The 27,114-nt window shown below is 40.2% G+C and overlaps 1 protein-coding gene across 1 annotated transcript in view; it reads right to left on the reverse strand.

Annotated features, from left to right (window-relative positions):
- Window positions 1-14,862: 14,862 nt before the first annotated feature.
- The window catches only part of LOC124619814 (luciferin sulfotransferase-like), an 80,796-nt gene continuing 68,544 nt past the window's right edge, over window positions 14,863-27,114 (reverse strand). The window contains exons 7-8 of the mRNA XM_047146410.1: window positions 21,183-21,364; window positions 14,863-15,231 (exon numbers count right to left, since the gene is read on the reverse strand). Coding sequence (XP_047002366.1) covers window positions 15,048-15,231; window positions 21,183-21,364 — 366 coding nt within the window. The 3' untranslated portion in view covers window positions 14,863-15,047. The remainder of the gene's footprint in view (window positions 15,232-21,182; window positions 21,365-27,114) is intronic.

A 27,114-nucleotide genomic window follows, 5' to 3' on the forward strand; every position in this document is an offset into this window, starting at 1 on the left:
AAAGCTCAGTGTTAAGGATGTTGTACAGTGTACATACTGTTTCACAATACATTCATAATAAATGTTCAAAAATGTCGCAATCGAGTTCAATGCATTTAGCGGCATGTGTACGAACATATTTTGTTGCTCGTTTCAGTTTCACAGAGTTGTTCTTAATTTCGTCTATTGCATTCATAATGCGAGCAAGTAATGCCTCATGCGTATTGACTTTGTCCTCATAAAATATGTCTTTCACCCATCCCAACACCCAAAACTCCATTGGTGGCAAATCGGGCGATATGGGTGGCTACAGACGTGTAGCACCACGATCAATCCATTTCTGGGGAAAATTTTCATTTAAATGTGTAGTAACGGCGTTGGGGAAATGTGGAGGCGCTCCGGCATGTTGAAAATACATCTGTAATCGCGTAGGTTAGGAAACGACTGCAACAACGCACTAACGGTTGCCAACAATGACATAAGCGTTTCTAGATTCTTAATGGAAAGTAAACAAATTTACTTTTGTAATAAACTTTGCTTCTCCGGATTTTCTAGAAAACTACTGCAGTTCACGTCTGGGACATGTTTTATTGCATTCACCAGAGCAATAACAACAAAATAAACGGAAATCGTGATTTACTTTAACCTCGTACAGGTTTCCGTTGGCTTCATATTAGCGAAGTTGCTGAATTTCAGGCAAATTCCTTTATTAGCCGTAGCTCCGCAACTAAACATTTGTGGACGTATGTTTATCAGAACTTTTATCTTTATTTTTACTTGTAGAGTAACGTATTAAAACATTTGCATATCTTCGTGAATCACCCTGTATGTCATCGCTCCCTACCGCTGTCTCTCCCCATACTGGTTCAATGTCATCGAAACTGGCATCAGTCAGAGTACTAGCCCCGAAAGACACATAATCGTTCAGGCGACTTTTACATGTCACACTCTTCACACTGCAATCCGCAACCATAAAGGGTACTAGGTGTGTCTTGTTACTTAAACCTTAAATCATTTATATTGTTTTTTTTGCAGTATATAGGTTTTTGAGAGTTCACTCGAATACGCATTCTCGAATTTTGAAGGTAGCAGGATAAAACTACGCGGAGTGAAAGCTTATTTGTAACTTGTATTGTGACCAGATCATTATTATAAGAGTCGAAGGAAATGAAATGGAAGACGTACTCAAAAAATCTGGATGAGTGCAAATAGGATCCGCAAGTTGAGGATTCTGTAAAAACTTAATTACACTCCTGGAAATGGAAAAAAGAACACATTGACACCGGTGTGTCAGACCCACCATACTTGCTCCGGACACTGCGAGAGGGCTGTACAAGCAATGATCACACGCACGGCACAGCGGACACACCAGGAACCGCGGTGTTGGCCGTCGAATGGCGCTAGCTGCGCAGCATTTGTGCACCGCCGCCGTCAGTGTCAGCCAGTTTGCCGTGGCATACGGAGCTCCATCGCAGTCTTTAACACTGGTAGCATGCCGCGACAGCGTGGACGTGAACCGTATGTGCAGTTGACGGACTTTGAGCGAGGGCGTATAGTGGGCATGCGGGAGGCCGGGTGGACGTACCGCCGAATTGCTCAACACGTGGGGCGTGAGGTCTCCACAGTACATCGATGTTGTTGCCAGTGGTCGGCGGAAGGTGCACGTGCCCGTCGACCTGGGACCGGACCGCAGCGACGCACGGATGCACGCCAAGACCGTAGCATCCTACGCAGTGCCGTAGGGGACCGCACCGCCACTTCCCAGCAAATTAGGGACACTGTTGCTCCTGGAGTATCGGCGAGGACCATTCGCAACCGTCTCCATGAAGCTGGGCTACGGTCCCGCACACCGTTAGGCCGTCTTCCGCTCACGCCCCAACATCGTGCAGCCTGCCTCCAGTGGTGTCGCGACAGGCGTGAATGGAGGGACGAATGGAGACGTGTCGTCTTCAGCGATGAGAGTCGCTTCTGCCTTGGTGCCAATGATGGTCGTATGCGTGTTTGGCGCCGTGCAGGTGAGCGCCACAATCAGGACTGCATACGACCGAGGCACACAGGGCCAACACCCGGCATCATGGTGTGGGGAGCGATCTCCTACACTGGCCGTACACCACTGGTGATCGTCGAGGGGCCACTGAATAGTGCACGGTACATCCAAACCGTCATCGAACCCATCGTTCTACCATTCCTAGACCGGCAAGGGAACATGCTGTTCCAGCAGGACAATGCACGTCCGCATGTATCCCGTGCCACCCAACGTGCTCTAGAAGGTGTAAGTCAACTACCCTGGCCAGCAAGATCTCCGGATCTGTCCCCCATTGAGCATGTTTGGGACTGGATGAAGTGTCGTCTCACGCGGTCTGCACGTCCAGCACGAACGCTGGTCCAACTGAGGCGCCAGGTGGAAATGGCATGGCAAGCCGTTCCACAGGACTACATCCAGCATCTCTACGATCGTCTCCATGGGAGAATAGCAGCCTGCATTGCTGCGAAAGGTGGATATACACTGTACTAGTGCCGACATTGTGCATGCTCTGTTGCCTGTGTCTATGTGCCTGTGGTTCTGTCAGTGTGATCATGTGATGTATCTGACCCCAGGAATGTGCCAATAAAGTTTCCCCTTCCTGGGACAATGAATTCACGGTGTTCTTATTTCAATTTCCAGGAGTGTATGTATATAAATAGTTCATTAATCGTAGGAATCGATGAACTGGACAATTTTTGCTTTTTATCGATATCGGTGCTGGCATGATATTGGTCCTGGAAATTCCACGATTTACGAGAATGCTTCAATTTGAAGTGTTTAGTCGAAATTTTTTGTATAATCTCACTATGGATATTGTAATTTTTTGTTCGTTTTATTAATTTTAGAAATACATTAACGTGCTGTACTAACTGGCAACTGTATATGGCTTGACTTCGTCTGCTGTCGTCCTTGTTGCGATTACTAGTAAGATTTGACAGAAGTCTCCGGACATCATGTTACAGCCCGTCACAGGAATACTGTTGTTACGCAGATGTCGAGTTTTTCTGCGGAACGCTTCAATGGTTACTTAATTGAACACTTGAACCTCATCACAAGCAATGCAAGTGCAATCCTGCATCAATTACCATGATTACTTCGCTCTCAAACATTACAGAAGCTGCACGTATCGTAGGCATACACTTTTAGCGCTGTAGTCCGGCGGCCGAACGCGCATAACCGGTAAATCACAAAGCATTGTTTTTACAGGCGCAACGGACTTCATTTCATCGTAACTCAGCCAATTAGCTCGAAATATTTCTAAATTGTTCACACAAACCTTCCTCGAGAATCACTCAACCTGTTACTGAAAACTCATCACAAAGTGGGTAACATTATTGGCAGGTTACGAATGCAGTGTAAGTTTGTAACAGCAAGAGAATATGTTTTATGTGCTATAATTACAGTTTAACAATTTTCGTAGTTTTCCCTTTACTTTTACTGTAAAATCTTGCTTCTCGTCAATTTTCGTATTTTTATGTCAACGGAAAGCTCTGTATAAGTTTTGATGAATGATTTGGCGAGTATCAAAATATGTAACATACATGGCAGTATCTTTTGATTGAAATTTACGCAGAAGGTTCTGTTCTTTTCACCGCCAAAGGACGATATACCTCAGTATGTAACATTAATCTCAACTTGATGTGTCCATTTGGTCCTGAGAAAAGACGGACAGACATAGTCGGATAACAAATGAAAAAAAGTTTTTCGTGTGATATAATTACAGTTGAACAATATTAGTATTATTATTTTACTTGTAGTGTGAAACTTTGCTTATTGCCAAAGTTCATTATTCTAGATTATCGGGAAGTAACCTACACGTTCTGATGAGTGAGTTTGCAAATATCAAAACATTTGACATAATAGGCTGTATTAACAGGACAGGCAGGCAGGCAAAAACATATTTTTTCGTGTGATGTAATTGTAAATTAACAACTTTGGGATTTTTCCCATTACTTGTACTGTGAAACCTCGCTTCTTCCCAAATTTCGTGCGCTAGGTCAACGGGAAGCACACTATAGGCTTCGATGAGTGAGTTTGCAAGTCTCAAAGTATATGACGTAAATGGCCACATCTTTTGATTGCACTGACTTACAAGCTTATATTTTTTTACACCGCCAAGGAAAACTACATCTTATTGTATGACACAAGTTTAAACTTTACACATTTACCCGTTCCTAAGAAAAAGGGGTCTTAGCAGTCGGACAGAGAGAGATACAGTCAGACGGACACACAAACAACGAAGCGATGCTACACTGAAGCGTATTCAAATACAGAGTCATGCAAACAGGCAGAATACGGCGCTGCAGTCGGCGACGCCTGCATCAGACAATAAGTGGCTGGCGCAGTTGTTAGATCGGCTACTGCTGCTACAATCGCAGGTTATCAAGATGTAAGTGCGTTTGAACGTAGTGTTATAGTTGGCGCAAGAGCGATGGGACACAGCATCACCGAGGTATCGCTGACGTGAGGATTTTCCCGTACGATCATTTCACGAGTGTACCGTGAATATCAGGAAACCGGTGAAACATCAAATCTCCGACATCGCTGCGGCCAGGAAAAGATCCTGCAAGAACGGGACCAACGACTACTGAAGACAATCGTTCAACTTGACACAAGTACAAACCTTCCGCAAATTACTGTAGATTTCAATGCTGGGCCATCAGCAAGTGTCAGCTTGTGAACCATTCAACGATACATCATCGATATGGGCTTTCGGAGCCCAAGGCCCGCTCGTGTAACCTTGATGATTGCACGACACAAAGCTTTACACCTCGTCTGGGGCCGTCAACACCGACATTGGATTGTTGATGACTGGAAACATGTTGCCTGGTCGGACGAGTCTCGTTTCAAGTAGTATCGAACGGATGGATGTGTACGGGTATGGAGACAATCTCATGGATCCATGCACCCTGAATGTCAAAAGGGGTCTGTTAAAGCTGGTGGAAGCTGTGTAATGGTATGGGGCTTCTGTAGTTGGAGCGATATGGGACCCCAGAAACGTCTAGATACGACTGTGACAAGTGAGACGTTCGTAAGCATCCTGTCTGATCACCTGCATCCATTCATGTCCATTGTGAAATTCCATCAGGACAATTCGACACCCCACATGTTAAGAATTGCTACAGAGTGACTCCAGGAACACTCTGATGAGCTTAAACACTTCCTCTGGCCACCAGACTCCCCAGACATAAACATTATTGAGCCTATCAACGTGCTGTTCAGAAGAGTTCTCTACGCCCTCGTACTCTTACTGATTTATGGACAGCCCTGCAAGATTCACGAAGTCAATTCCCTCCAGAACTACTTCAAACATTAGTCGAGTCCATGATACGTCGCGTTGCGGCACTTCTTCGTGCTCGCGGAGCCCTACTCGATACTATGCAGGCCTACCAGTTGTTTTGGCTCTTCAGTGTACGATGGTTCAGTTTTTACCGACTGATGTGAGGTATCATGAAATGGAGTGAGTCTGGGTTATAGTGTATCTCTGTGTTATTAAAACTGTACATCGAGCTAGGACCAAAGGAAAACATGGAGAAATCAGAGGCCAGCCGGAGTGGCCGTGCGGTTCTAGGCGCTACAGTCTGGAGCCGAGCGACCTCTACGGTCGCAGGTTCGAATCCTGCCTCGAGCATGGATGTGTGTGATGTCCTTACGTTAGTTAGGTTTAATTAGTTCTAAGTTCTAGGCGACTGATGACCTCAGAAGTTAAGTCGCATAGTGCTCAGTGGCATTTGAACCATTTTGAGAAATCAGAAAGGAAATTTAAGTTCAGGGAGAGGAAATAAAAACTTTGCAGTTTGCCAGTGACATTATAATTCTGTCACACACGGCATAGGACTTGGAAGAATAATTGAACGGAGTGGATAGTGTCCTGAAAAGATGTTATAAGATGAATATCAACAAAATTGAGAAAAGAGTAATGGAATGCAGTCGACCTGGTAATGAAGGAATTAGATCGGCAAATGAGGCACAAAAAGTAGTAGATGGTTTCTGCTACTTGGATAGCGGCATAACAGATGATGGCTGCAGGATATAAAAATCAGACAGGCGACAGCAACAAAAACACTTCTGAAAAAAAGAAGTCTGTTAATATCGAATTTAAATTTACGTGTTAGGAAGACTTTCGGTATGTTTGCTTCTGGAGTTTAGCTTTGTACGAAAGTCGGACATGGATGATAAGCAGTTAAGATAAGAAGAGAAAAAAAGGCTTTGGATTGTGGTGCTAAGGAAGAGTGCTGAAGATCGAATGGGTAGAACTAATAACAGTTAAGGAGGTACTAAATCGAACTGCGAAAAAATAAGTTTATGGGACACATCATGAGGCATCAAGCAATTGTCAGATTGGTAACGAAGGAAGTGTGAGATGAAAAAATTGTAGGAGATCTTGACATGGACGCAGTAAGTTGGTACAAATGGATGTAGGTAATCCCAAGTCGTGTAGAGATGAAGAGGTTTGGACAGGACAGCGTGGAGAGTTGCACCAAAGCAGTATTCGGACTGAACTTGACAACAACAAGACGTTTATTTTTTTTCTTTAAAGGACATTATAAAAACGACACCTACCTTGCAAATAGCGAGTCCAGTTCAGTAAAAACAAAGTATACGCTAGAAACAGTCACAAATTTCTCACAATTGTTACTCCAGTGGTTTTCAGAAGAGGATAAATAAATCTATAAATTTATCATTATTGGTATAGGCCCTTTTAGATCTCGTTCACTCGTCTCCACAGGAACTATGTGCTTTGCCTGTTGTCGAATGTAGAACAGATATGCAAGAATAAGAACGGGTGCAACTGTTCCTCACAGCAGTGAAAGCTAGTCACTAGGGTTATCTCACAGGCTTTCTAATAAAGGACATGAAGAAATTTAGAAGATTTGAAGTAAAATCATCGATCCATGTCGGTTCGAAAACTAGTGTGCGTAAAGCCAGGAACCGATGATACTGGAATCTTTTGGTATGTGTACATTATTTTTACAGACTGTTTATAAAACACTTTTGTTTTTTGTTGTGGAATGGTGAAGAACCTTATTTTGAGAGCCACGAACTTTCGCTTATACAATCTATTGATTCATAAGCATTACAGCACGGTGGGTGGAACACAAAACGCAGACACTGCCGTGTTAACCCTAGAACACTAAAGGGAGGAAGATGGTACTTTGGTACTAAACCACTATAAATTTTACTATTCAAGTTTTATTAAAAGGAAATAATAATTTATAGATTGTGATTTGTTTAATTCAATTATTAGATCCTCAACGGTATGATACATACCAAACTGAGAACAAAATGTCCTGTTTTATACCCTACTGCAACCTTTAATTTTACGAGGTTTCACTAATCTATGTTTAAGAGAGTCTGTGTGAAACGAAAGCAATCAGTTCTCGTGTTAGATACCGCTGAAGTAAACTGAGTTCAACAACTTTTTGTACTGAAGCGAAGTCCTGACAGCAGAAACACAAACTGGCTTCGTAACAAGCGCTTGGACTGTGTCAGTTCGTGACGAAAAACGTAGGGATACGATTGAGCAACCGCTGTTGTGACTAACTTACCTCTGCTCACCAGTCGTCACCGAACCTTAAAAAAAAACAGTGCTACCACACGCCACATAGGTAGTTACTTATATCAATCAGATGACCTTGGCTAGAGGTGCGATAGCGCATCTGGAAAGATAGCATGTTAAATGTATCAGCGCTTTTAACCATCAATTCGGTCTACACTGTCCTTGAAGTGCAAATTGATCGATTAAACACTTTTCTTGACCTTTTCTCCGCTGGAGTGTGTTCGCAGACAGTGTTGGTTACGGGTAGTTAGTTTCTTGTTTCACGGATCTTTTGCGTGGTAAATCATAACAAAGTGGAACGGGTCATTTTGTTTACACACCATATGGTATTGTGTAAGCACACTTGTGTTTCAGAGGAACGCTGGGGTAGTCGCATCACATGAAAGCTGCTTGCAATTTTCATGGTTCTATTTGTTCATATTCGATGACTTTGTCTGACTTTTTATTTCGAAGGTCGTTTCTGCGTTGCAAAACACGGGAATATGATGAGACTGCTACTTTCTGGCGCGCTTTTGCGTAAGTTTCAACTTTACATTTCAGCTTTCTTTGTGACCAAGATTAAATCTGTTGTTCCAAGCGAGAGACGTTAATCTATGTTCAGGGATCAATACTGGTGTCTCACTAGCTTATTCGTTACTATCTCACTTATTTAATGTAAGGGACTGGAGGGTATTATAGATTACATGGCGTTCTATTTTCTTCTATTTTTGGTGATTTGTGGTAGTGTGTTCCACATGGTCCGATGGATGACATATGTAGTTTCATTACATAAATTTTCGTCTTTAGTAATCCATAATGATGTAGAATTCTCTTCAGTATTTTTCATCGAGACCCTCCCTCATAATTTATCACGTTTCCATGGGCAGCTCCTTTGTCTAAAGTCGTAATTGAGGCAAGAAGACTTAAATGAATACGTCCTACCCTCAGTGAAATCATTATTTATGGAAGACACCATCAGAAGATGATATAAATATATTTATATATTTTTGCTGCTGAGAACTTCGCGGCATGTGCTGATCCTGAATACGTTGTGATTGACTTTTGTGATAAATGCTCGTATGTGCAACGTGAAGTCTGTTATTAGGAGGATGCTGTATACTTTCAGATTGCATTAACAGTTTTGAATGTACTGGTCATAATCAAGTATTCCTTAAACATATGTTCACGACCGTCTATATTTATCGTTTCATTAAGAAAGTCTGATTCCAAATAGCTCATAAATAGAAGTTAGCTTGCATCACTATTCATTCTTAGATCAAAATTTTCTAAAGAAAGGGGAATATTTTTAGGGCATTATCTCCGAAGCCATACCAGTTATGAACTCAGATTAAGTTTAGAAAGGCAGCAGAAGGCTTACGTCCGGCGACTGTCTACGAGGATAAGTTATTTGTGGCCATACTATTCAGTTTAGTTCACGTTCTGTAATTAATTCGTGTTTATCTGATAATGAGAAAAAGATTTTGTATGATGTAATTACAAATTGACAATTTTCGTATTTTTCCCTTCAGTTGTACTGCAAAACCTAACTTCCTGTCAATTTTTATGAATTCTGGTGAACAGGTGGTACCACATAGGTTTTGATGAGAGAGTTTGCCAGTATCAAAATATGTGACGTAAATGGCTGCATCTTTGGCGTCATTGGCTTAAAAGCTTCAGTTTTTTGCATCCACAGCAGATCGGACAGTAGACTTTAATATGTGACATGAATTTCAGTATTATATATCCACCAGTTCCTGACAAAAAGAGTTTTTAACAGTCGGACAGACAGACAGTCGAACAGACAGCAATGTGATCCTATACAGATTCCAAGCAATTGAGGCACATAACCCTAAAAATAGTGAATACTAACTTTAAATTTCCTTTGGGTAAATACTGCTTTATTTCAATACCAGTATTGTGTTCTGTAGCTACTCTGTTGAGAAACTTTTCCTATTTCTTTTTGTCTTGCTTTGCATATGGATTTATTTCTGGTATGCTGTGTCCTGAATTATCAGTGGTCATGTCTTACATCTTTGAATTTTGTGCCTAACTTAATTCACTTATTTTGTTACTCTTGCACTTAATCATTTTCAGGCGGCTTTGAGGTGTTTATTTAATGATTATTTGTGAGAATTCTGTATCTGTTTTAGTGTACTGGCATGATAGCAATAAATTTTAGAACAATTTTATGAATTTAGGCTCTCCTTATGATGTGGCTACAATGAGATAAGCGTGTACTTTTTGCTGCAGAGGGAACTCAAGAAGTGGCACTGAATTAATGTGCAGTCAAATGCAGGTAAGACATGCTATAGATTTATGTTGAACTTACTTTGCAAGTTTACGTAAAATTCGAAGTATATACAGATGATTTTCCAAAGGAACAATGCTAGCATACTAAATATCGTGATGAATTTATTAAGATTTAGCATTAACAATGTTGTTTGAACATACAGAATCAAAATAGTGCATTTTGTTAGGCAGATTATTGTTTTTGACTCTTCTATTGATACTGTGTGATACTGAATACCCTTGTGGAGTGAATACTAATTCAGTTTTGCACTGGAATGTTATTTTGTTACCTATACTTGAAAACTGATGTTTGAACTTGCTGTGAGGTATGTGATGTAAGAATCAATACTGAATTTTGGTGTCAATCTGAATTTTATTTTTTCTTTACTTGCAATTACGGACATTACTGTGAATCTAATGCATACCCTTGGCTGGGGCCCCTGTATGAGAATGTCATTGCTAGTTAACTGAAACTGTGTCTGCACTACACTCCTGGAAACGGAAAAAAGAACACATTGACACCGGTGTGTCAGACCCACCATACTTGCTCCGGACACTGCGAGAGGGCTGTACAAGCAATGATCACACGCACGGCACAGCGGACACACCAGGAACCGCGGTGTTGGCCGTCGAATGGCGCTAGCTGCGCAGCATTTGTGCACCGCCGCCGTCAGTGTCAGCCAGTTTGCCGTGGCATACGGAGCTCCATCGCAGTCTTTAACACTGGTAGCATGCCGCGACAGCGTGGACGTGAACCGTATGTGCAGTTGACGGACTTTGAGCGAGGGCATATAGTGGGCATGCGGGAGGCCGGGTGGACGTACCGCCGAATTGCTCAACACGTGGGGCGTGAGGTCTCCACAGTACATCGATGTTGTCGCCAGTGGTCGGCGGAAGGTGCACGTGCCCGTCGACCTGGGACCGGACCGCAGCGACGAGTGCCGTAGGGGACCGCACCGCCACTTCCCAGCAAATTAGGGACACTGTTGCTCCTGGGGTATCGGCGAGGACCATTCGCAACCGTCTCCATGAAGCTGGGCTACGGTCCCGCACACCGTTAGGCCGTCTTCCGCTCACGCCCCAACATCGTGCAGCCCGCCTCCAGTGGTGTCGCGACAGGCGTGAATGGAGGGACGAATGGAGACGTGTCGTCTTCAGCGATGAGAGTCGCTTCTGCCTTGGTGCCAATGATGGTCGTATGCGTGTTTGGCGCCGTGCAGGTGAGCGCCACAATCAGGACTGCATACGACCGAGGCACACAGGGCCAACACCCGGCATCATGGTGTGGGGAGCGATCTCCTACACTGGCCGTACACCACTGGTAATCGTCGAGGGGACACTGAATAGTGCACGGTACATCCAAACCGTCATCGAACCCATCGTTCTACCATTCCTAGACCGGCAAGGGAACTTGCTGTTCCAACAGGACAATGCACGTCCGCATGTATCCCGTGCCACCCAACGTGCTCTAGAAGGTGTAAGTCAACTACCCTGGCCAGCAAGATCTCCGGATCTGTCCCCCATTGAGCATGTTTGGGACTGGATGAAGCGTCGTCTCACGCGGTCTGCACGTCCAGCACGAATGCTGGTCCAACTGAGGCGCCAGGTGGAAATGGCTTGGCAAGCCGTTCCACAGGACTACATCCAGCATCTCTACGATCGTCTCCATGGGAGAATAGCAGCCTGCATTGCTGCGAAAGGTGGATATACACTGTACTAGTGCCGACATTGTGCATGCTCTGTTGCCTGTGTCTATGTGCCTGTGGTTCTGTCAGTGTGATCATGTGATGTATCTGACCCCAGGAGTGTGTCAATAAAGTTTCCCCTTCCTGGGACAATGAATTCACGGTGTTCTTATTTCAATTTCCAGGAGTGTATATAGATTATTCATGTGGATATGCAGTGTGTGTTACCAGCTGGTAGGTGGAGTACTTCTGATGAAGTTCACTTCTGAAACGCATGTACATTGTTGCAAAAAGTCGTAATGTAATTATAAGAGGACAGAGGAAGCTTTAATTATCAGTTTCACAATTATGATTGGCAATGGAGATAAACTGTGAAAGTTAGAAGTGTATGGAAAGTATTTAAACCCCCATTCCCATCCACCCTGCTTGTTGGTACTGAGTGAGAATCTTTTGCGGTGGAGTGTATATTTATTTTTGCACGACTTGAAAGTGTTTAATCCATTGGAGTTTACTAGTTTCATCGATTTTCCTCATTGAAGGGCCTACTGGACTTTCAAAACTTTCGTGGTGTTGATGAGATGAGGTAATTTTGGATCTTTACTGTCAAGACTTGAGATGTATCCACTACTAGTGCTGATCATTTACTGTGTGTGTATAATACAGGTGTTCTGATAATTTGTTATTCTATTGTTTTTTGTATTTGATGGAAAGTCTGATTATTGAAGGTTTGTCTGAATTCAGTCTTGATCCCTAACATTTTAAGAATATTTTTCAGCAAGCCTACTGAGAAACAATATTTAATATTGATGTTTTATTTTTCTGCATTTGTGGTGCTGTATAGAGGTTTAGATGGTACAGTTAAACATAATTTCTTTGTTATCAGTTGCGTGAGTCATGATTCTTGCATTTGTATGTGGTACAATGAAGTGTTCTTAAAGCATTTTATTTGTTACTTTGTTTATGTGATCATTTGTTGCAAATTGGAAAGAACTTTGGCAAATTAAATAAAAAATAAGTGTAAATATTCGAAATAAGCCTGTATCTTTTGAATGCTGATTAGTCACCGAACTTAGTCACAGCTGTCAAGTATCCATGAGCTTCTCGAAAGATTTAAGACTAAACAAACAGACAAATCTAACCATGGTGAAGTCAAGTGCTGCTCTGCGTTTGTTAGAAGAGTGCTAATTAAATATAGCTTGCTCATGAATAAATTACAAAGCCGTAACAAAACTAATTCTTAAACAACCATCCTTCCTCATTTACTAGCCAAACATTTTTTGTCTTGTAAATTGGAATAACTATTTGTCCAGCTTTTGCTACTGAATTTTGTTTTCGTTTATAACAAATATCTTTCACTAAGCGAATTCAACCTAATTCCATGACTTGGACGTGTGACTGGATTCGTAATTTCCTGTCAGTTTGGTCATAGTTCATAGTAATTTATGGGACATCTCCTTGTCTCTGGGCTCCTCACGGAGATGTTAGGCCCTTTGTTGTTCTTAATCTACATAATCGATGACTGAGTAGCCCTCTTAGCTTTGTTTTCAAGTGATACCGTCGTTTATTGTTTAGTAATGTCATGATAAGATAAAAACCAATTAAAAATTTGCATCTCAAATGAAGGAGTATAAAACATCTATATCAAATATTGTTTCTCAAGATCCAATAATACGATTAAGAACCAAGAATGAATTCAGAAAAATGTCCAAAAATCATCAGAAGATTTATATTAAACACAAGTAGTAAATGATCAGCACTAGTAGACTAGAGAAATGCACTTTAAGTCTCAAAAGCAGAAATCCAAAATTACCTTATCGCATCAGCACCACAAAAATTTTCAAAGACCAATATGCCCTTCCATAAGTAAACAAATTGCATAAAATCAATAACACAATTAATTCCAATGAATTTCACAAATGTCCTAGTGAATACTGTTTTTGTTTGCATTGTGCTGTATTATATTTTATTTAATATAATATTAACTGCACCTTGACACTCATCCACCCACCCACCCACCCACACACACACACACACACTCACACACACACACACACACACACACACATATATATATATATATATATATATATATATATATATATATATATATATGATTGCTGTAGTTTTATACTACCATATGAGAAATTAGGGGAAAATTATCCTCATGATAAAATAATAGAAATTGTAGCTCTTATTTCTTTCATCTTTGGCAATGTTTGTTGAAGTGATACTGAGATGCACTATGGTTTGGCATCCATGTTAAACTGCAGTTACGCCTATAGCTTGCAGCATAAGTCAGTTCAGAGGTCAGAAGGATGCATTGGCATACCACCCTCCAATAACCCCACAACAAGCGAAGCACCATTCTGTTTGAACTACCTTCCGTTTTGATAGTAAGTACTATGCTTATTCTCATGACTCCATATTCGTCGACTATGCTAGCTCATAGCCGCCTTTCGATCAAACTTTTCTGCCAGTTGCAGACTGTAACTTTCCTGAGTTCCTTATCCCAGCGATCAGGTGGTCTCCCTGGTGGTCTTCGTTTTTCTCTGGGACTTAACTATGAAACTGATTTTGTCCATTTCCATCCTCCGTTCGTGCAATATGTCCTGCCTACTGCCATTTTAGAGTCTTAACCCGATCTATAATATCTTTTACTCTTGTTATTGCTCATATGTCTTCACTTTTCTGTCGATCTTTCTTAGTGAGACCTAAAATTGACCCTTTCATAGCTCTCTGAGCAGTTCTGAGTTTCCTTTTGAAAAATTCATTTATTGTATATGTGTATGTCCACATCCAGGACCTCCTCCTAAATTTCTTGATCTATTTCAACCAAATTTGGCACAGAAACAATAGGCATCACGAGTATAATCAGTGTGGTGTATATAGCCTCCTAGTTCTAATAGTAACAGGGGTGTGGGCGTAATACTGTTTTTTCCAGGCCCTGGTTTATAGACTGCCCTTCATGACAGGCATGTTGTGTGGGAACAGTATTGGCCCACTAAATCAACCCACTTTTTGGGGGAACCTACATACCAGGGGCTCGAATGAAAACATTTTTCCCCATTAGCTGTTGATAAATATACTACCATAATTAAATTTTTGTATTCAGATTCATTGACTTCACCAACTCACAATCAAGCTTTCACCTTTCTAACAAACCTGTATCTTGGATTGATAAAAAAAATATGTTAAAAATATGGAAGTGAAATAAATATCTCCACAATTCCATTCATTGTCACATTATTCACGATGATGCCTGAGAATAATCACATCCTGGATTAAAGCCAGCATCTGGCATACGGGCTTGACCCACCCAGGGAAAGTACAGTTTCAGGCAGATATTGTGGAAAAATGATTTATTGTTTGGAAAGTAAATGCACCAACATGTTTCAAACACAATTTAGAACATTGTGTATGTTTGCTTTGTTGGGAGTCCTCGTGTTCATATTGCAGAATGCTTCTATCTTCTGGGATTCAGCGTCGATGCCGCCTATTCAGAGGTTGTGAGGACGCAGAAGACGGCCCCTCAGAAGTCGTCGTGTCCGCCAGACACGCCCACCTGGTAGCCCGTGCCTTCGATATGCTTCTGCGTCCACTGGTCGTACTTTTCTATCCAGCTGTCCGGCATCTCCGTGCGCCAGCCACCAGCCTCGCCGCGCCGCATAAACTTAGTGGGGTCTGCACCAGTTTTCTCCACCTCAGCTGGCTCTCTGTAAACAACCAGTACATTGTGGTAAGTCTCAATTATTCTTGTGCTTAAGCATACATAGCGCGGCACGTATATTGCGGCATACAAAGTGCACTGTAAATGTAGGTGTTCAGAAATTTACAATGCCTTAAGGTCGGAATTATGCATGTTGTAGAGGTTCCTTAAGTGGGTACTTTACGATAAGAAACGATCAGTCAGAGATAAACCAGCACCTTCCTCCCCCGCCCCCCCTCCTACCCTTCACAAACAATATTTTAAAAAATCGAATTTCCATATACAAAACATCTAAAAAGAGTTGTTTCAGGTGGTACCGACGGGGCAGTCAGGAGGTGGCGATGGTCACAGAGGGACGCAAGAGAGAGAGTGATAGATAAACTGATGAGACAACAGGGAATGGCGTGCATTTACGGTCGGAAGTGTGCACACAGAATTAGCAAATATTCATCACGTGGACTTGCTGGTCTTGCATTTTCCGTGTTTCGAGTTCAAATTATTCGACATAATATCCTACTGTTTTGCAAAACAATATTTCTTTATGTGACCCAAACATGTTTCAGCCCCTCTGTGGCGTCATCAGTGGGTTTTCTTTACTCAAATCTGTGAATTGTGAACATATTTTAAGTGATAGCAATTCTACGAAAACTGGGCCTAAAGACAGTTATGGTTTGTTTCTTTCATTACCTTAATTGTGCATTATACTATGCTAGTAGCTTGTCATATGTGATCAAACGATGTTAATATGAATTTTGTTTGCGAGTTAACATTTCACTTTATGTTTAAACGGAATTTTGTTGTGTCAAGATATTTCCTACATATATTTGATATTACTTACGTTTTGATGTGGCAGATCCTTTATCTTATTTCCTTTCTCAAGAGTTATTGAAAAATACTTAACACATTTTTCGTAATTTTTCTTTGTAGGAAACATTCCTCATGTCAACAAAACACATGGTGAACACCATTGTTATGTGTTCCAATCGAGTCGGCTTTCGCTTCTTCTCCTGAGATTCTGAATGCCCGTTGAAGTGCTCATGCCCTCTGGGTAAAAAAATTATTGAAGTGAGTTCGGTGCCGAATTTCGCCTCTGTTTACTTTCTGTCTTTCTTTGTGTGTCTGCATACGTGTGTGTGTGTGGGGGGGGGGGGGGGGAGGGGGGTCGGCGGTGTGTGCATGCTTTTTAGCTGTTTGTATTGTTGTATCTGTAAAATCCCTATAATGTACTAAATATCGTGCCTTTACAGAGTGTAATGTATTCAGTGATAACCTGTATTTAAAAAAAATTAAAAACAAAAAAACGAGATAATCAGAACATCTTCGAGCTCTAAAAAGTAACAGCTCCGTAGTACATTGGCACAGCTCCTAATAGCCCACAACCACCACCACCTACAATAGAGATAAGTTTAAAAATACGAAAACCCATCCACAGTCTACACCAATAGAGGAAAACTTCCACATACAGAAGGCAATGCGAGAAGGAAACCAGGATATACATGAGTACACTACAATGTGCAAAGGCACACTATTTAACACATTAAAGGAACTTCACAGAAAAGACAATACACACACAAAAGAACACCACACACACACACACACACACACATACAAAAGAAAGAGAGATATAATCAAAATACGAATTTGGCTCCAAGCTCACTCGTGAGCAAGTGAACGCCTACTGCGTTGTGGTGAAGCGAAAAGCTTTCGTTACAAACAAAAATTTAGTATAATATTTGTAAATTTGTATTTGCTTGGGGTTCTCAATAACTCATGAGAATGCAAAAGACAAAGGACATTTCACAGCAAAATATAAGTAATGGCAAATACAGTATGTAATGTGTATAAGTGCAGATATTAATAAATGTACTACCTTAATATGAACACACATCAATGTGATGGCTGTTTCTTGTCTGTGTCGAACAGTCTTACCACAAACGTGTTACAAACTTTACGACCTGATGTTTTCTGTATGCCCATAACTACACCATTAAGTGGACTATGCCTGTCAGTACAGACTAAACGTTTTGCGTCCAGGCTTCCGCACATCAACACCTGATCTGCTGCTCAGAGGAAAATAAGCATCAATGGCTCGCTCTTGCAACATGTACGTGGAGGTACATACAACTTATAATAGCCGTAGATTATTAGTCTGCAAAGTACGTAAATACTGATGTAATATTGTTCAGTACACCATCCACAGTCACGAACAGAAGTATCTGCACATATACCTCCTACAATCTCCATGTGTGTAACACATCTTGATACAACAAAATTACGTTTAAACATGAATTGGTGTTTTAACTCGGCGACAACACCATTTGATTGCAGATGACATGCGTCTAGTACAAGATAATGAAAAAATGGAGCTGCATAACTGTATAGTGAAAAAATGAAGGTAATGGCAGAAACAAACCAATAGCATCTTTAGATCTAATTTTCGTAGCCTAGCTATTGCTTAAAATATGTTCACATTTCACAGATTTGAATTAAGAAAACCTGCTGATTACGGCTCAGAGGTGGTAAAACATGCATGGTTTACCCAAAAAAACATGTATTACAAACCTTGCGCTGACGTGACAAAAGTCATGGGATATCTCCTAATATCGTGTAGGACTTTCTTTTCCCGCCGTAGTGCAGCAGCTCGATGTGGCATGCATTTGATAAATCGTTGGAAATTCCTCCAGAGATAGTGAGCTGTGCTGCCTCTATAGACGTACAAGATTACGTAAGTGTTGCCTGTGGAGGATTTTTGCACAAACTGACCTCCCAGTCATGTCCAATAAATCTTCGATAGGATTCATGTTGATCTACATGGCCAAATCAGTCGCTCGAATTGTCCAGAATGTTCTCCAGACCAATCGCGAACAACTACGGCCTGGTGAGATGGTGTATTGTCATTAATACAAATTCCATCGCTGTTGGGAAACATGAAGTCCATGAATGGCTGCAAATGGTCTTCAAGTAGCCAAACATAACCGTTGCCAGTCAATGATCTGTTCATTTACACCGAAGTAGCCAGTCCATTCCATGTAAACACAGCCCACACCATCACGGACCCACCACCAAGTTGCACAGTGCCCTGTTAACAGCTTGGGTGCGTGTCTTCGTGCTCCTACGAACTGCAGACGAAACTCATCTGACAAGGACACAGTTATCCAGTCGTCTACCGTCCAACCGATGTGGTCACGAGCCCAGGAGAAACGCTGCAGGCGATGTCATCTGTTGCCATACCCCATTAACGCCAAATTTCGCCGCACTGCTTTAAATGATACGCTCGTCGCACGTCCAACATTATTTTCTGCAGTTATATCATGCAGTGTTGCTTGTCTGTTAGCAATGGCATCTCTACGCAAACGCCGCTGCTCCGGTCGTTAAGTGGAAGCAGTCGGCCACTGCATTGTCCATGGTGAGCGGTAATACCTGAAATTTGGTATTCTTGACACATTCGTGACCCTGTGGATCTCGGAATATTGAATTCTGTAACGATTTACGAAATGGAATGTCCCATGCGTGTAGGTCCAACTACCATTGCGCCTTCAGAAATTGTTAATTCCAGTCTTGCGGCCATTATCACGTCCGGAACTTTTTCACACGATTCACCAAAGCATAAATGGCAGCTCCGCCAACGCACTGCCCTTTTATACCTTGCGTTACGCGATGCTACCGCCATTTGTATGTATGCATATCGCTATCCCATGGCTTTTGTCACCACACTGTACATCCAGTAACTGGAACTGACAAAATTTAACAATTGGAAAAATCACGCTACAAAGGCACAAGTGGACAATAGGCAAAAGACAGTGTTCACTTCAACGTACGCACAAGTCTATAAGATGCAGAAGATAGTGCAATTATTACTCGGTCTGTAAATTAACAGCTGGTGGATAGAATCTAGGTTGTTTTTCTTGTGATCTTCAGTCCAGGGACTGATTTGATGCAGTTCTCAATGCTACTCTATCTTGTGCAAACCTGTTGACCTCTGAATAACTACTGCAACCTACATCCTTCTCAATCTGCTAGGCTTATTCATCTCTTGGTCTCCCTCTACGAATTTTACCTTCCACGCGTCCCTGCAGTGATCCCTTGATGCCTCAGAACATGTCCTACCAACCAATTCTTTCTTCTAGTCAAGTTGTGTCACAAATTCCTCTTCTCCCGAATTCTGTCCAGGATGTAGGCACTTAATGACAATGCAGTATTCAGAAACTAATACAAATGTGGGCTTCTTGTTTAGCATAACAATCTTCCCACAGATATTGTGCCACCTCAAAATCCTCACAGTAGCGATGCGCTCGAACGCCCGTACGCGCCTGGTGTTGAGCGGCGGTATTGGCAGTCCGATAGTGACACCTCCTAAATAAAACTGTCTGCCGTCGGTTGACAACGTGTAACGTAACTAAATTCATGTTCTAAATTTTTCGTAGTTTACAAAACAAGATTTGTGCTAGAAATTTCTCATATCAACGGTAGGCTCGTACCGGGCGGAAGGTATGACATCCAGAAAGCGACGTCACGCCTATCTGAATGAAGATATGTAATGTAATAAATGGTAACACTTTTAAGCTTATCAATAATTCTCATTTTCTAAAAGAAACTGAATGAAGCCATCTCAGGTTTTAAAGTTTTAGATCAGTAACATAATAATAAATGTAGTTTTGAAGGACATCCACTTGTATTTTAGCTTTCAGCGCACAAGTTGATCTTGTGATTCTGATCTTGCATTGCATTGCAAGCGGTGGAAAAGAGAAGTGCGGATAGGTAAGCAGAGGTTGTGAAGGTGAGTCAAGATCCATCCTCCCATTAGTAACAATGAGAATTCAGAATTAATGTAAACAGCTCTAATATCGGAAGTGGCAGCAGCAGATGATGGGAAAAAGTCGTCTCTGTTATTTGGGTTACGGAATGCAAGATTTTCGAAACTGAAATTGATGACAATGTTCGGTGTTGCCACCAAGAGCATAATGACGTCAGGGAGCACCAAGGCTTGTTGCGACAGTGGTTACAAAAACTGAGGCTTGAAGACATCACTCTTCAGCGACCTCACCACAACAGCAGCATCTCCGTATCTGCATACTCAAGAGAAGCCAGTTCTTACGTTTGTTAATCTTTTTTCAGAACTTTCAGGAACCTCAGTCCATATTTCAATATATGTGGTGCTTTATTGGAAAATAGAGTACTCACGTTAATTGCCTTTAAACTGTTATTTAGCATAACGAGTTTCCTGTTTCCTCTATTCAAGTAAATTTAACTCACAAGTTTGAATGTATAATAGTTTTTCAAAAGTCCACAATTACGACAAAAACTCGTTGTCATAAACATTGTAAGAATATGATATTGCTCCCACAGAGCTAAATAATTGTTAACAAATACTATGGATGCTTTTCTTATTTGAATCTGCTGAGAATATGTTTCAGTTAAAGTATATTTTCTTGACCGTAATTTTGTAAAGTAATTATTAACTCGGTAACTTATTTAGTCACACTGTGCAATGCACTTTTGCATTGGTAGCGGGTGTGGTACGTTAAGTTAAGGTCATCCTATGCATCTTGTGTCCAAAAGTTGTTTAAATCTCAAGTTTGTTGGAACTTTTGTTTGTTTTGCCGTTTGACTGCCTCGTCCTGCAGCTTAATATTTAGTTACGGTTCGCTGAAGAGAAGTAATCTGCTACCATCTCATTTGTATGATGGGCAGTGGAGAGGCGCGGCGGGGTTGGGAGGGGACAGGGAGGGTACGAGAATACGAATTTTTCAACAAAGATTTTAAAAAGTCACTCGAGAATTGTACCACGAAACTAACTGTCAATAATACTCGCCAGAAGCTCACCAACTTTGAGCAAAACTGTACGGCAAAAAAAAAAAAAAAAAAAAAAAAAAAAAAGAATTTTACTGAATTGTATTCGCAGCGAGAGTGCATACGGCATAGTGCCCTATTTCGTAAGATCTACATGTAAATACATACTTTTTCGGTAATTCACCGAAGCCATTCCGCAGACGGATGTTGGCAATGTACTCTTGCTGGTTGACAGCGGGGTTGTTCTTCATGCTGGAGAAGCTGAGATGCTCACAGAGTTGTTCCATCTGTTCGTCAGTCACATTCTTTCCCAAGAACTTCGCGGTTCTCCTGATCACCCTCGGAAGATCCTGGAAACGAAACGTACTACTGTCAGTAGAATTTTCAAAATATTCCAAGCAAATGTAGAACCAAATTAACATACACATAAGGAAGGTTTTTAGTTCGTAATATTAAACAGTGAACACAAAAACTGGTAGATTACGACATCAGTTTCGAATCACCAATGACTGTGACGTACCCCACTTTATTTCAGTTAAGTTGTGTAACGAAGATGACATGTATTTTTGTAGTACGTTGACTGTCTATAGGGTAATGCTCCCGTATCATTTCCTAGCAGTTTCTCTTGTAGAGCACATAACCGCAGCGCCAAACAATTTTAGACATATAAGTTGTGTTTATTTATTAATAAGTCTTCAGAATGTAATACACATATGAAATTTCTACAGTGGCTAGCCTAGTTACTATGAACATTTTCATGAACTGGGGAATCAGAAACCAATATTTGATGAAAGTCTGGCAGCCCTGCTGGCATACAAAATTAGCATTTAGCTTTTTGTATTACGAATTACTGCATTCATGGCTAACAGCAGTTACCACTGAAGCCACCGAAAAGATGACAAAATTTCAAAACGACAAACATCGAGGTATAACGTAAAAATTGGTGAACACATTGGGTGCTAGGTACTGTTCTCACCTTAGCAAAAGCAGATGCTTGTTTAAAGAGAGGAAATTGTTGAGGTATCACAGAGGACTACAAAAGTAACTCTTAAACAAATTATTGACCATCATGTGTACCATAAAGCGTAGACCTCCATCTTACGAGCCAGGTAGGTCAGCTAGAGCTCGTTTGATCTGCGTGTCGGTTTAATCACTATTCGTCGTGCACAGCGTGCTTAGATACGGGCCAGCCTGAAGTCGTCCTCGCACTGGGCTTGAAAGTGGCTGTGGACGTGGATTTGATCGACGGTGGTTAATGCCTTAAGGACTGCATGACATCAAAGATGTACCGTTACAATACATCTGCTCACTGAGTGTAGTGCGTAAATTGTGGAATTGTGAACTTAGTGTAACTATTTACATTTTGGTGTCTGCAAACATTGTGGGACTTTCTTATTAAATTAATAGAAGAGTGTTCCACAATATTACGCGTAAGGGTGCTGTCTCTCAGGAGTGGGTATGTTCGATTTTGTGAAAATGCCAGGGAACAGGCCACAAGGAATTTTAGGACCGCTTCCTATGCACTGCCTGGTTCGACGAAATTCAAAATTTACTTTATTTATTCGTACAGAACGCTTGACCGATTGTGAAATACATAATTCCTTTGTAAATATTGTGTATGATTGTGTGTAGAAACGTAGAAACAAACAAGCACACAACCACACGTACACACACACACACACACACACACACACACACACACACACACACACACATGAAGTGCAAGAAAATTTAACAGTGCTATTGCAGCAAATAAATTATTGCTTTCGATTCATCTAAACGAGTGGTTGCACTATTTGCAGTAGAAGATTTTGCCCTCTCTTGTCACAACTCTTATATTTCACCTATTTTAGAAATTCCGCTAATAAACTGAGGCAGTGACTTTGTACAAATGAATATCGGGATTTTAGCTTACTGAAAAGACAAAGATAAAATAATTTTTAAATTATTTTGAAGTTATTGCAAACTTGGATCAAACTTTTTGTAATGGAAGTTTAAAAATGTGATGGCATTTCTGACTGAATATGGAACTTTAATGTTTGGTAAGATCTTTCAGCAGAGTGAAAGTAGGATTTCCTATAAATTGCACAATCTTCATAGCCAAATGTGGAGTGTAAGATCGGAAAATGGGCATTCAAATTTACCAGCCTGAAGTTTAGTTTTGCATAAAAAAGAATAACTGGTTGAAAGTAATCAAGGTCATTAAGAAAAACGTAGTAGCGGTTTGAGGGAAATAGAAATATTTCATGAACAGCTGCTGCTAGCTATGGGAATGAAGTGTGAAAACGTTTGTGTCTTCAAGGTCTACCTATTTTACGCATAAAAAGTTACATTAGTATGATATTTAACTGTCATAAAGGCTTGTTCCGAATCAAGTACTAAATTTAGCACATTCTGACATCAGAGGACACACAAAATCAAATGAAGTGTCAGTAACATCATGCTTTCTGAACAGAACTCAAAAACAAAATAAAAACTGAAAATTGGTCAAGTCATTTGTGAAATGATTTTTCTGAAAGTTAGAAATAAAAAAGGTTAAAGAAATATTTTACACACTTTTGAATGATGCTCAGAATTATGTACAGCAAATGAGGTGCATCCTGAGCTAAATTAATAATGCAGATAATTAGATTAAAACTATTTGAGATACTGTAGACCAAGAGACAGAACAGCCAGTCTAACATTCCATGACAATTAAACCAAGTGCAAATGTTGTGACTGATAATTCAGAAGTTGTGAGTACTTTTAACAATCTCCTTCTAAACGTACCAGCAAAAATAGTATGAAATTGTTCAGTTTAAGAAACAAGATAATGTATTAAAAGTGCCATTCTGCAAAATGTTAAGCAACTATAAGTAGCACCAACATCATTCACTGGTGTTAACTGAATCATCAAAAGTCTCAAAAATAAAGTCTCATATAATATTGATGGAATTTTAAACAAAATTCTGAAAAAAATGTTCTAATTTAATATGTAATGTTACTAGTAACACAAACAATGTATCATTGACCCAGGGAATTTTTCCAAACAGGTTAAAATATCCAACTGTTAAACCTCTATACAAGAAAGGTGACATAAAAGATTTAAATCATTACCATCCAATTTTCTTGCTGACATATTTTTCCTAAAATACTGGAAAAAGTAATGTACTCCAGAGTGTTCACATTTTTAAGTAGAAACAGTATACTTAGTGTAACACAGTTTGGACTCTAGAAGAGTTATTCAACTGAGGATGCTATTTAGACATTCACCCACCAAATATTGCAAGCCTTAAATAATAAATTATCGCCATTTGGAATTTTTTGTTATCTTTCCAAGATGTTCGATTGTGTAGATTAAAATCTTAGAAAAACACAGGTTTTATGGAATTACTGTCTTTACATGCAGCTGGTTTGAATCATACTTAATAAACAAAATGCGAAAAGTTGTGAATCATGCAGACAATGTTAGAAAGTTAGAAAACTATAATGACTGGGGAGAAATCACAAATGGGGTCCCATAGGGTTGAATTTTAGGTACACTCTTATTAATTATATATGTGAATGAACTTCCAAATAACATTTATCAAGCCGAATGGGTACTTTTTGCAGACAATAGTAGTGTCATAATAAATCCAATTAGAGAGGACGCAACAGAAGAGGTTGTTAATGACATTTTATAAAGACTTATCAAGTGGTTCTCAGTAAATGAACTCTCTCTCAATTTTGAGTAAGACACTACATTCAATTATGTACAAAAATGATACCAACAAGTGATATAGCACTTGAGGAGGAGTTAGTAAACAGGTTATAATGCTTCAAATTTTTGGGTATATATATTGAAGAAAATTGGAACTGGAAGAAGGATATTACTGAGATACTCAAATAATTAAGTTCAGCCCTGGTGCAGATCACACATGCTTGGGTATTGAGCTCATGAAGATAAGTAATTAATTCTATAATAACTGTCAATTAAGTAATATTACACTGTATGTAATTTAGAGTCTGTTTCATATAATCTATTGAATGTTTCACTCTTTTCAAAGTATTTCTCGAAAAAACAAAAAAAAAATAGCCTAAGGGTCAGTTTCCAAATACTTTACACATAGGTTTACATACAAATTTAAGACATTTCTTTAAGTATTAAGTGAAGAATTTAGGTTGTTTTTATTACAAATATATTTAGTAGTGTCGTATCTACTCAGGGAATTAAAGGTTTTAAGTTCTGTCTTTTATTTCCTTTCAAAACACGTAAGGTAGATATTGCACATACACGATCTTAGGCCTAATTTTTAGGGTATATAAGTTTTGATTTTTGACGTTAGTTTAAGTGCATTACCTTGTTGTATTAATAGTATACACGTATACAAGTGTTCCACATAACTTTAGTGACTCTTGTGGCCTGTAGTTAATAGAATATTGCTGTTATTGCCTACGCAAATTTTGTAAAAATATTGCAAAAAACCATGAGTGAGAATGTTTGAGCTGCCATGGAAGAGTCAGTCCTGGGCTTCTGTCCAGCTGTTGTGGCAGATGGTCACATTGGGGTGAATATAGTATCATGGGCATTGGGGAAGTGAATGGATCTCTTCCATGGTATTGCAGATTATGTTCAAGGGATAGGAAGATAGCGGAATGGGAAGGAAAGAGCCCTTCAGGCTGAACTGAATAATGCTAGGGAGGAACTGATGAGGTCAAGGGGGAAGAAGGGTGAAGACAGGTGGAAAGTGGTAGCAAGGAACAGGGGCCACAGAAAGAGAACATTATCTGACAGTTTCAGCATTGGCACAAGCAATAGATTTGCCATGCTACCTTAGCCAAGTAAGGAAGAGGCTCAAGTAGATGTAAGTGTAATCAGCAATCAACAGACTTTCACTAGAAAACCAACTGTTTCAAAAAAAGTAGTAATTAGGAGGAAAGCTCTGATGTTAGGTAGTAGCTATGGAAGAGGTGTGGGCTAGATCCTGCAGGAAAAATTAGGTGACAGGTACCAGGTCACAAGTATTTTCAAGCCCAGTGTATGTCTTGGCCAAGTGATAGAGGATGTAGGATCATTGTGCAAGGGTTTTACAAAGCAGGATCATGTTCTGGTAGTGGATGGAGTAGGAAACAATATTGATAGGGATCAGGACTACGTTATTGAGTGTAACCTGGTAAAAATAGCATCTGCAACGAACCATACAAATGTTGGCTTGGTTACTGCTTTCATGCAGTATGATCGGCCCCAATTGAACAGCTCTGTCAAGAGGGTCAATATGGAATTAGATCAGCTGTCACAAGATTCTCATAAAAACACAGTGAAAAATAGTGTTAGTATATTGCATCAGAATATCAGGGGATTAAAAAATAAAGTTAATGAGCTTCTTGTTTCTTTAGAATATTTAAAAACTGAGGGTGGAATAGATGTACTATGCTTGTCTGAACATCATATAGTCAAATGTATAGAAATGGTAAATTTAGGTGGATATAAGCATTCAGCACATGTAAGTAGAGACACTATGGATAGAGAGGAGTTACCATATATGTTAAAATCTGTAATAGTGTGCAAAATTTCGAAATTAAAAATTTTTGTGTAGAGCAACATATAGAAGCATGTGCATGTGATCTTAAACTAAATAGTGGCACTTTTATAAGTAGCAGTGTATAAGCCCCCACTGGAAAATTTTCAACTATTTTTGAGAAAACTTGGATTGTTTGTTGTGCTATCTGTCAGACAGAGGAAAGCAAATTGTTGTTTGTGGGGATTTCAATGTACATTTTCTGAAAGTCTGACAGAAAGCTTAACCTTGAAGTAGTACTTGGTTCTTTCAATTTGATGCCAGTTATTAATATTTCTATTCAGGTGGTACAGGAAAGCAGCACACTGATAGATAATGTTTTCTTAGGACAAGAAAAATTTAATCAAAAAAAACTTTTCCTGTTAAGATCATGATACATAGCTAGTTACAGTATATGATATAGCTCCATACAGTAATGCAAAATAGTCCTCCAAAATAGTGCATTCAGTTAAAGATTTAGCTACTGCAGATCTTAGGGAAAGCTCATAACAGTTAGACTGAGATGAGATGTACAGGGAACCTGATTCTAATTTAAAATTTAACCTCTTTCATGATACCTTCGT

The sequence above is a fragment of the Schistocerca americana genome, chromosome 6 (genome assembly GCF_021461395.2).
Source record: "Schistocerca americana isolate TAMUIC-IGC-003095 chromosome 6, iqSchAmer2.1, whole genome shotgun sequence".
In the NCBI taxonomy this organism is placed as follows: domain Eukaryota; kingdom Metazoa; phylum Arthropoda; class Insecta; order Orthoptera; family Acrididae; genus Schistocerca; species Schistocerca americana.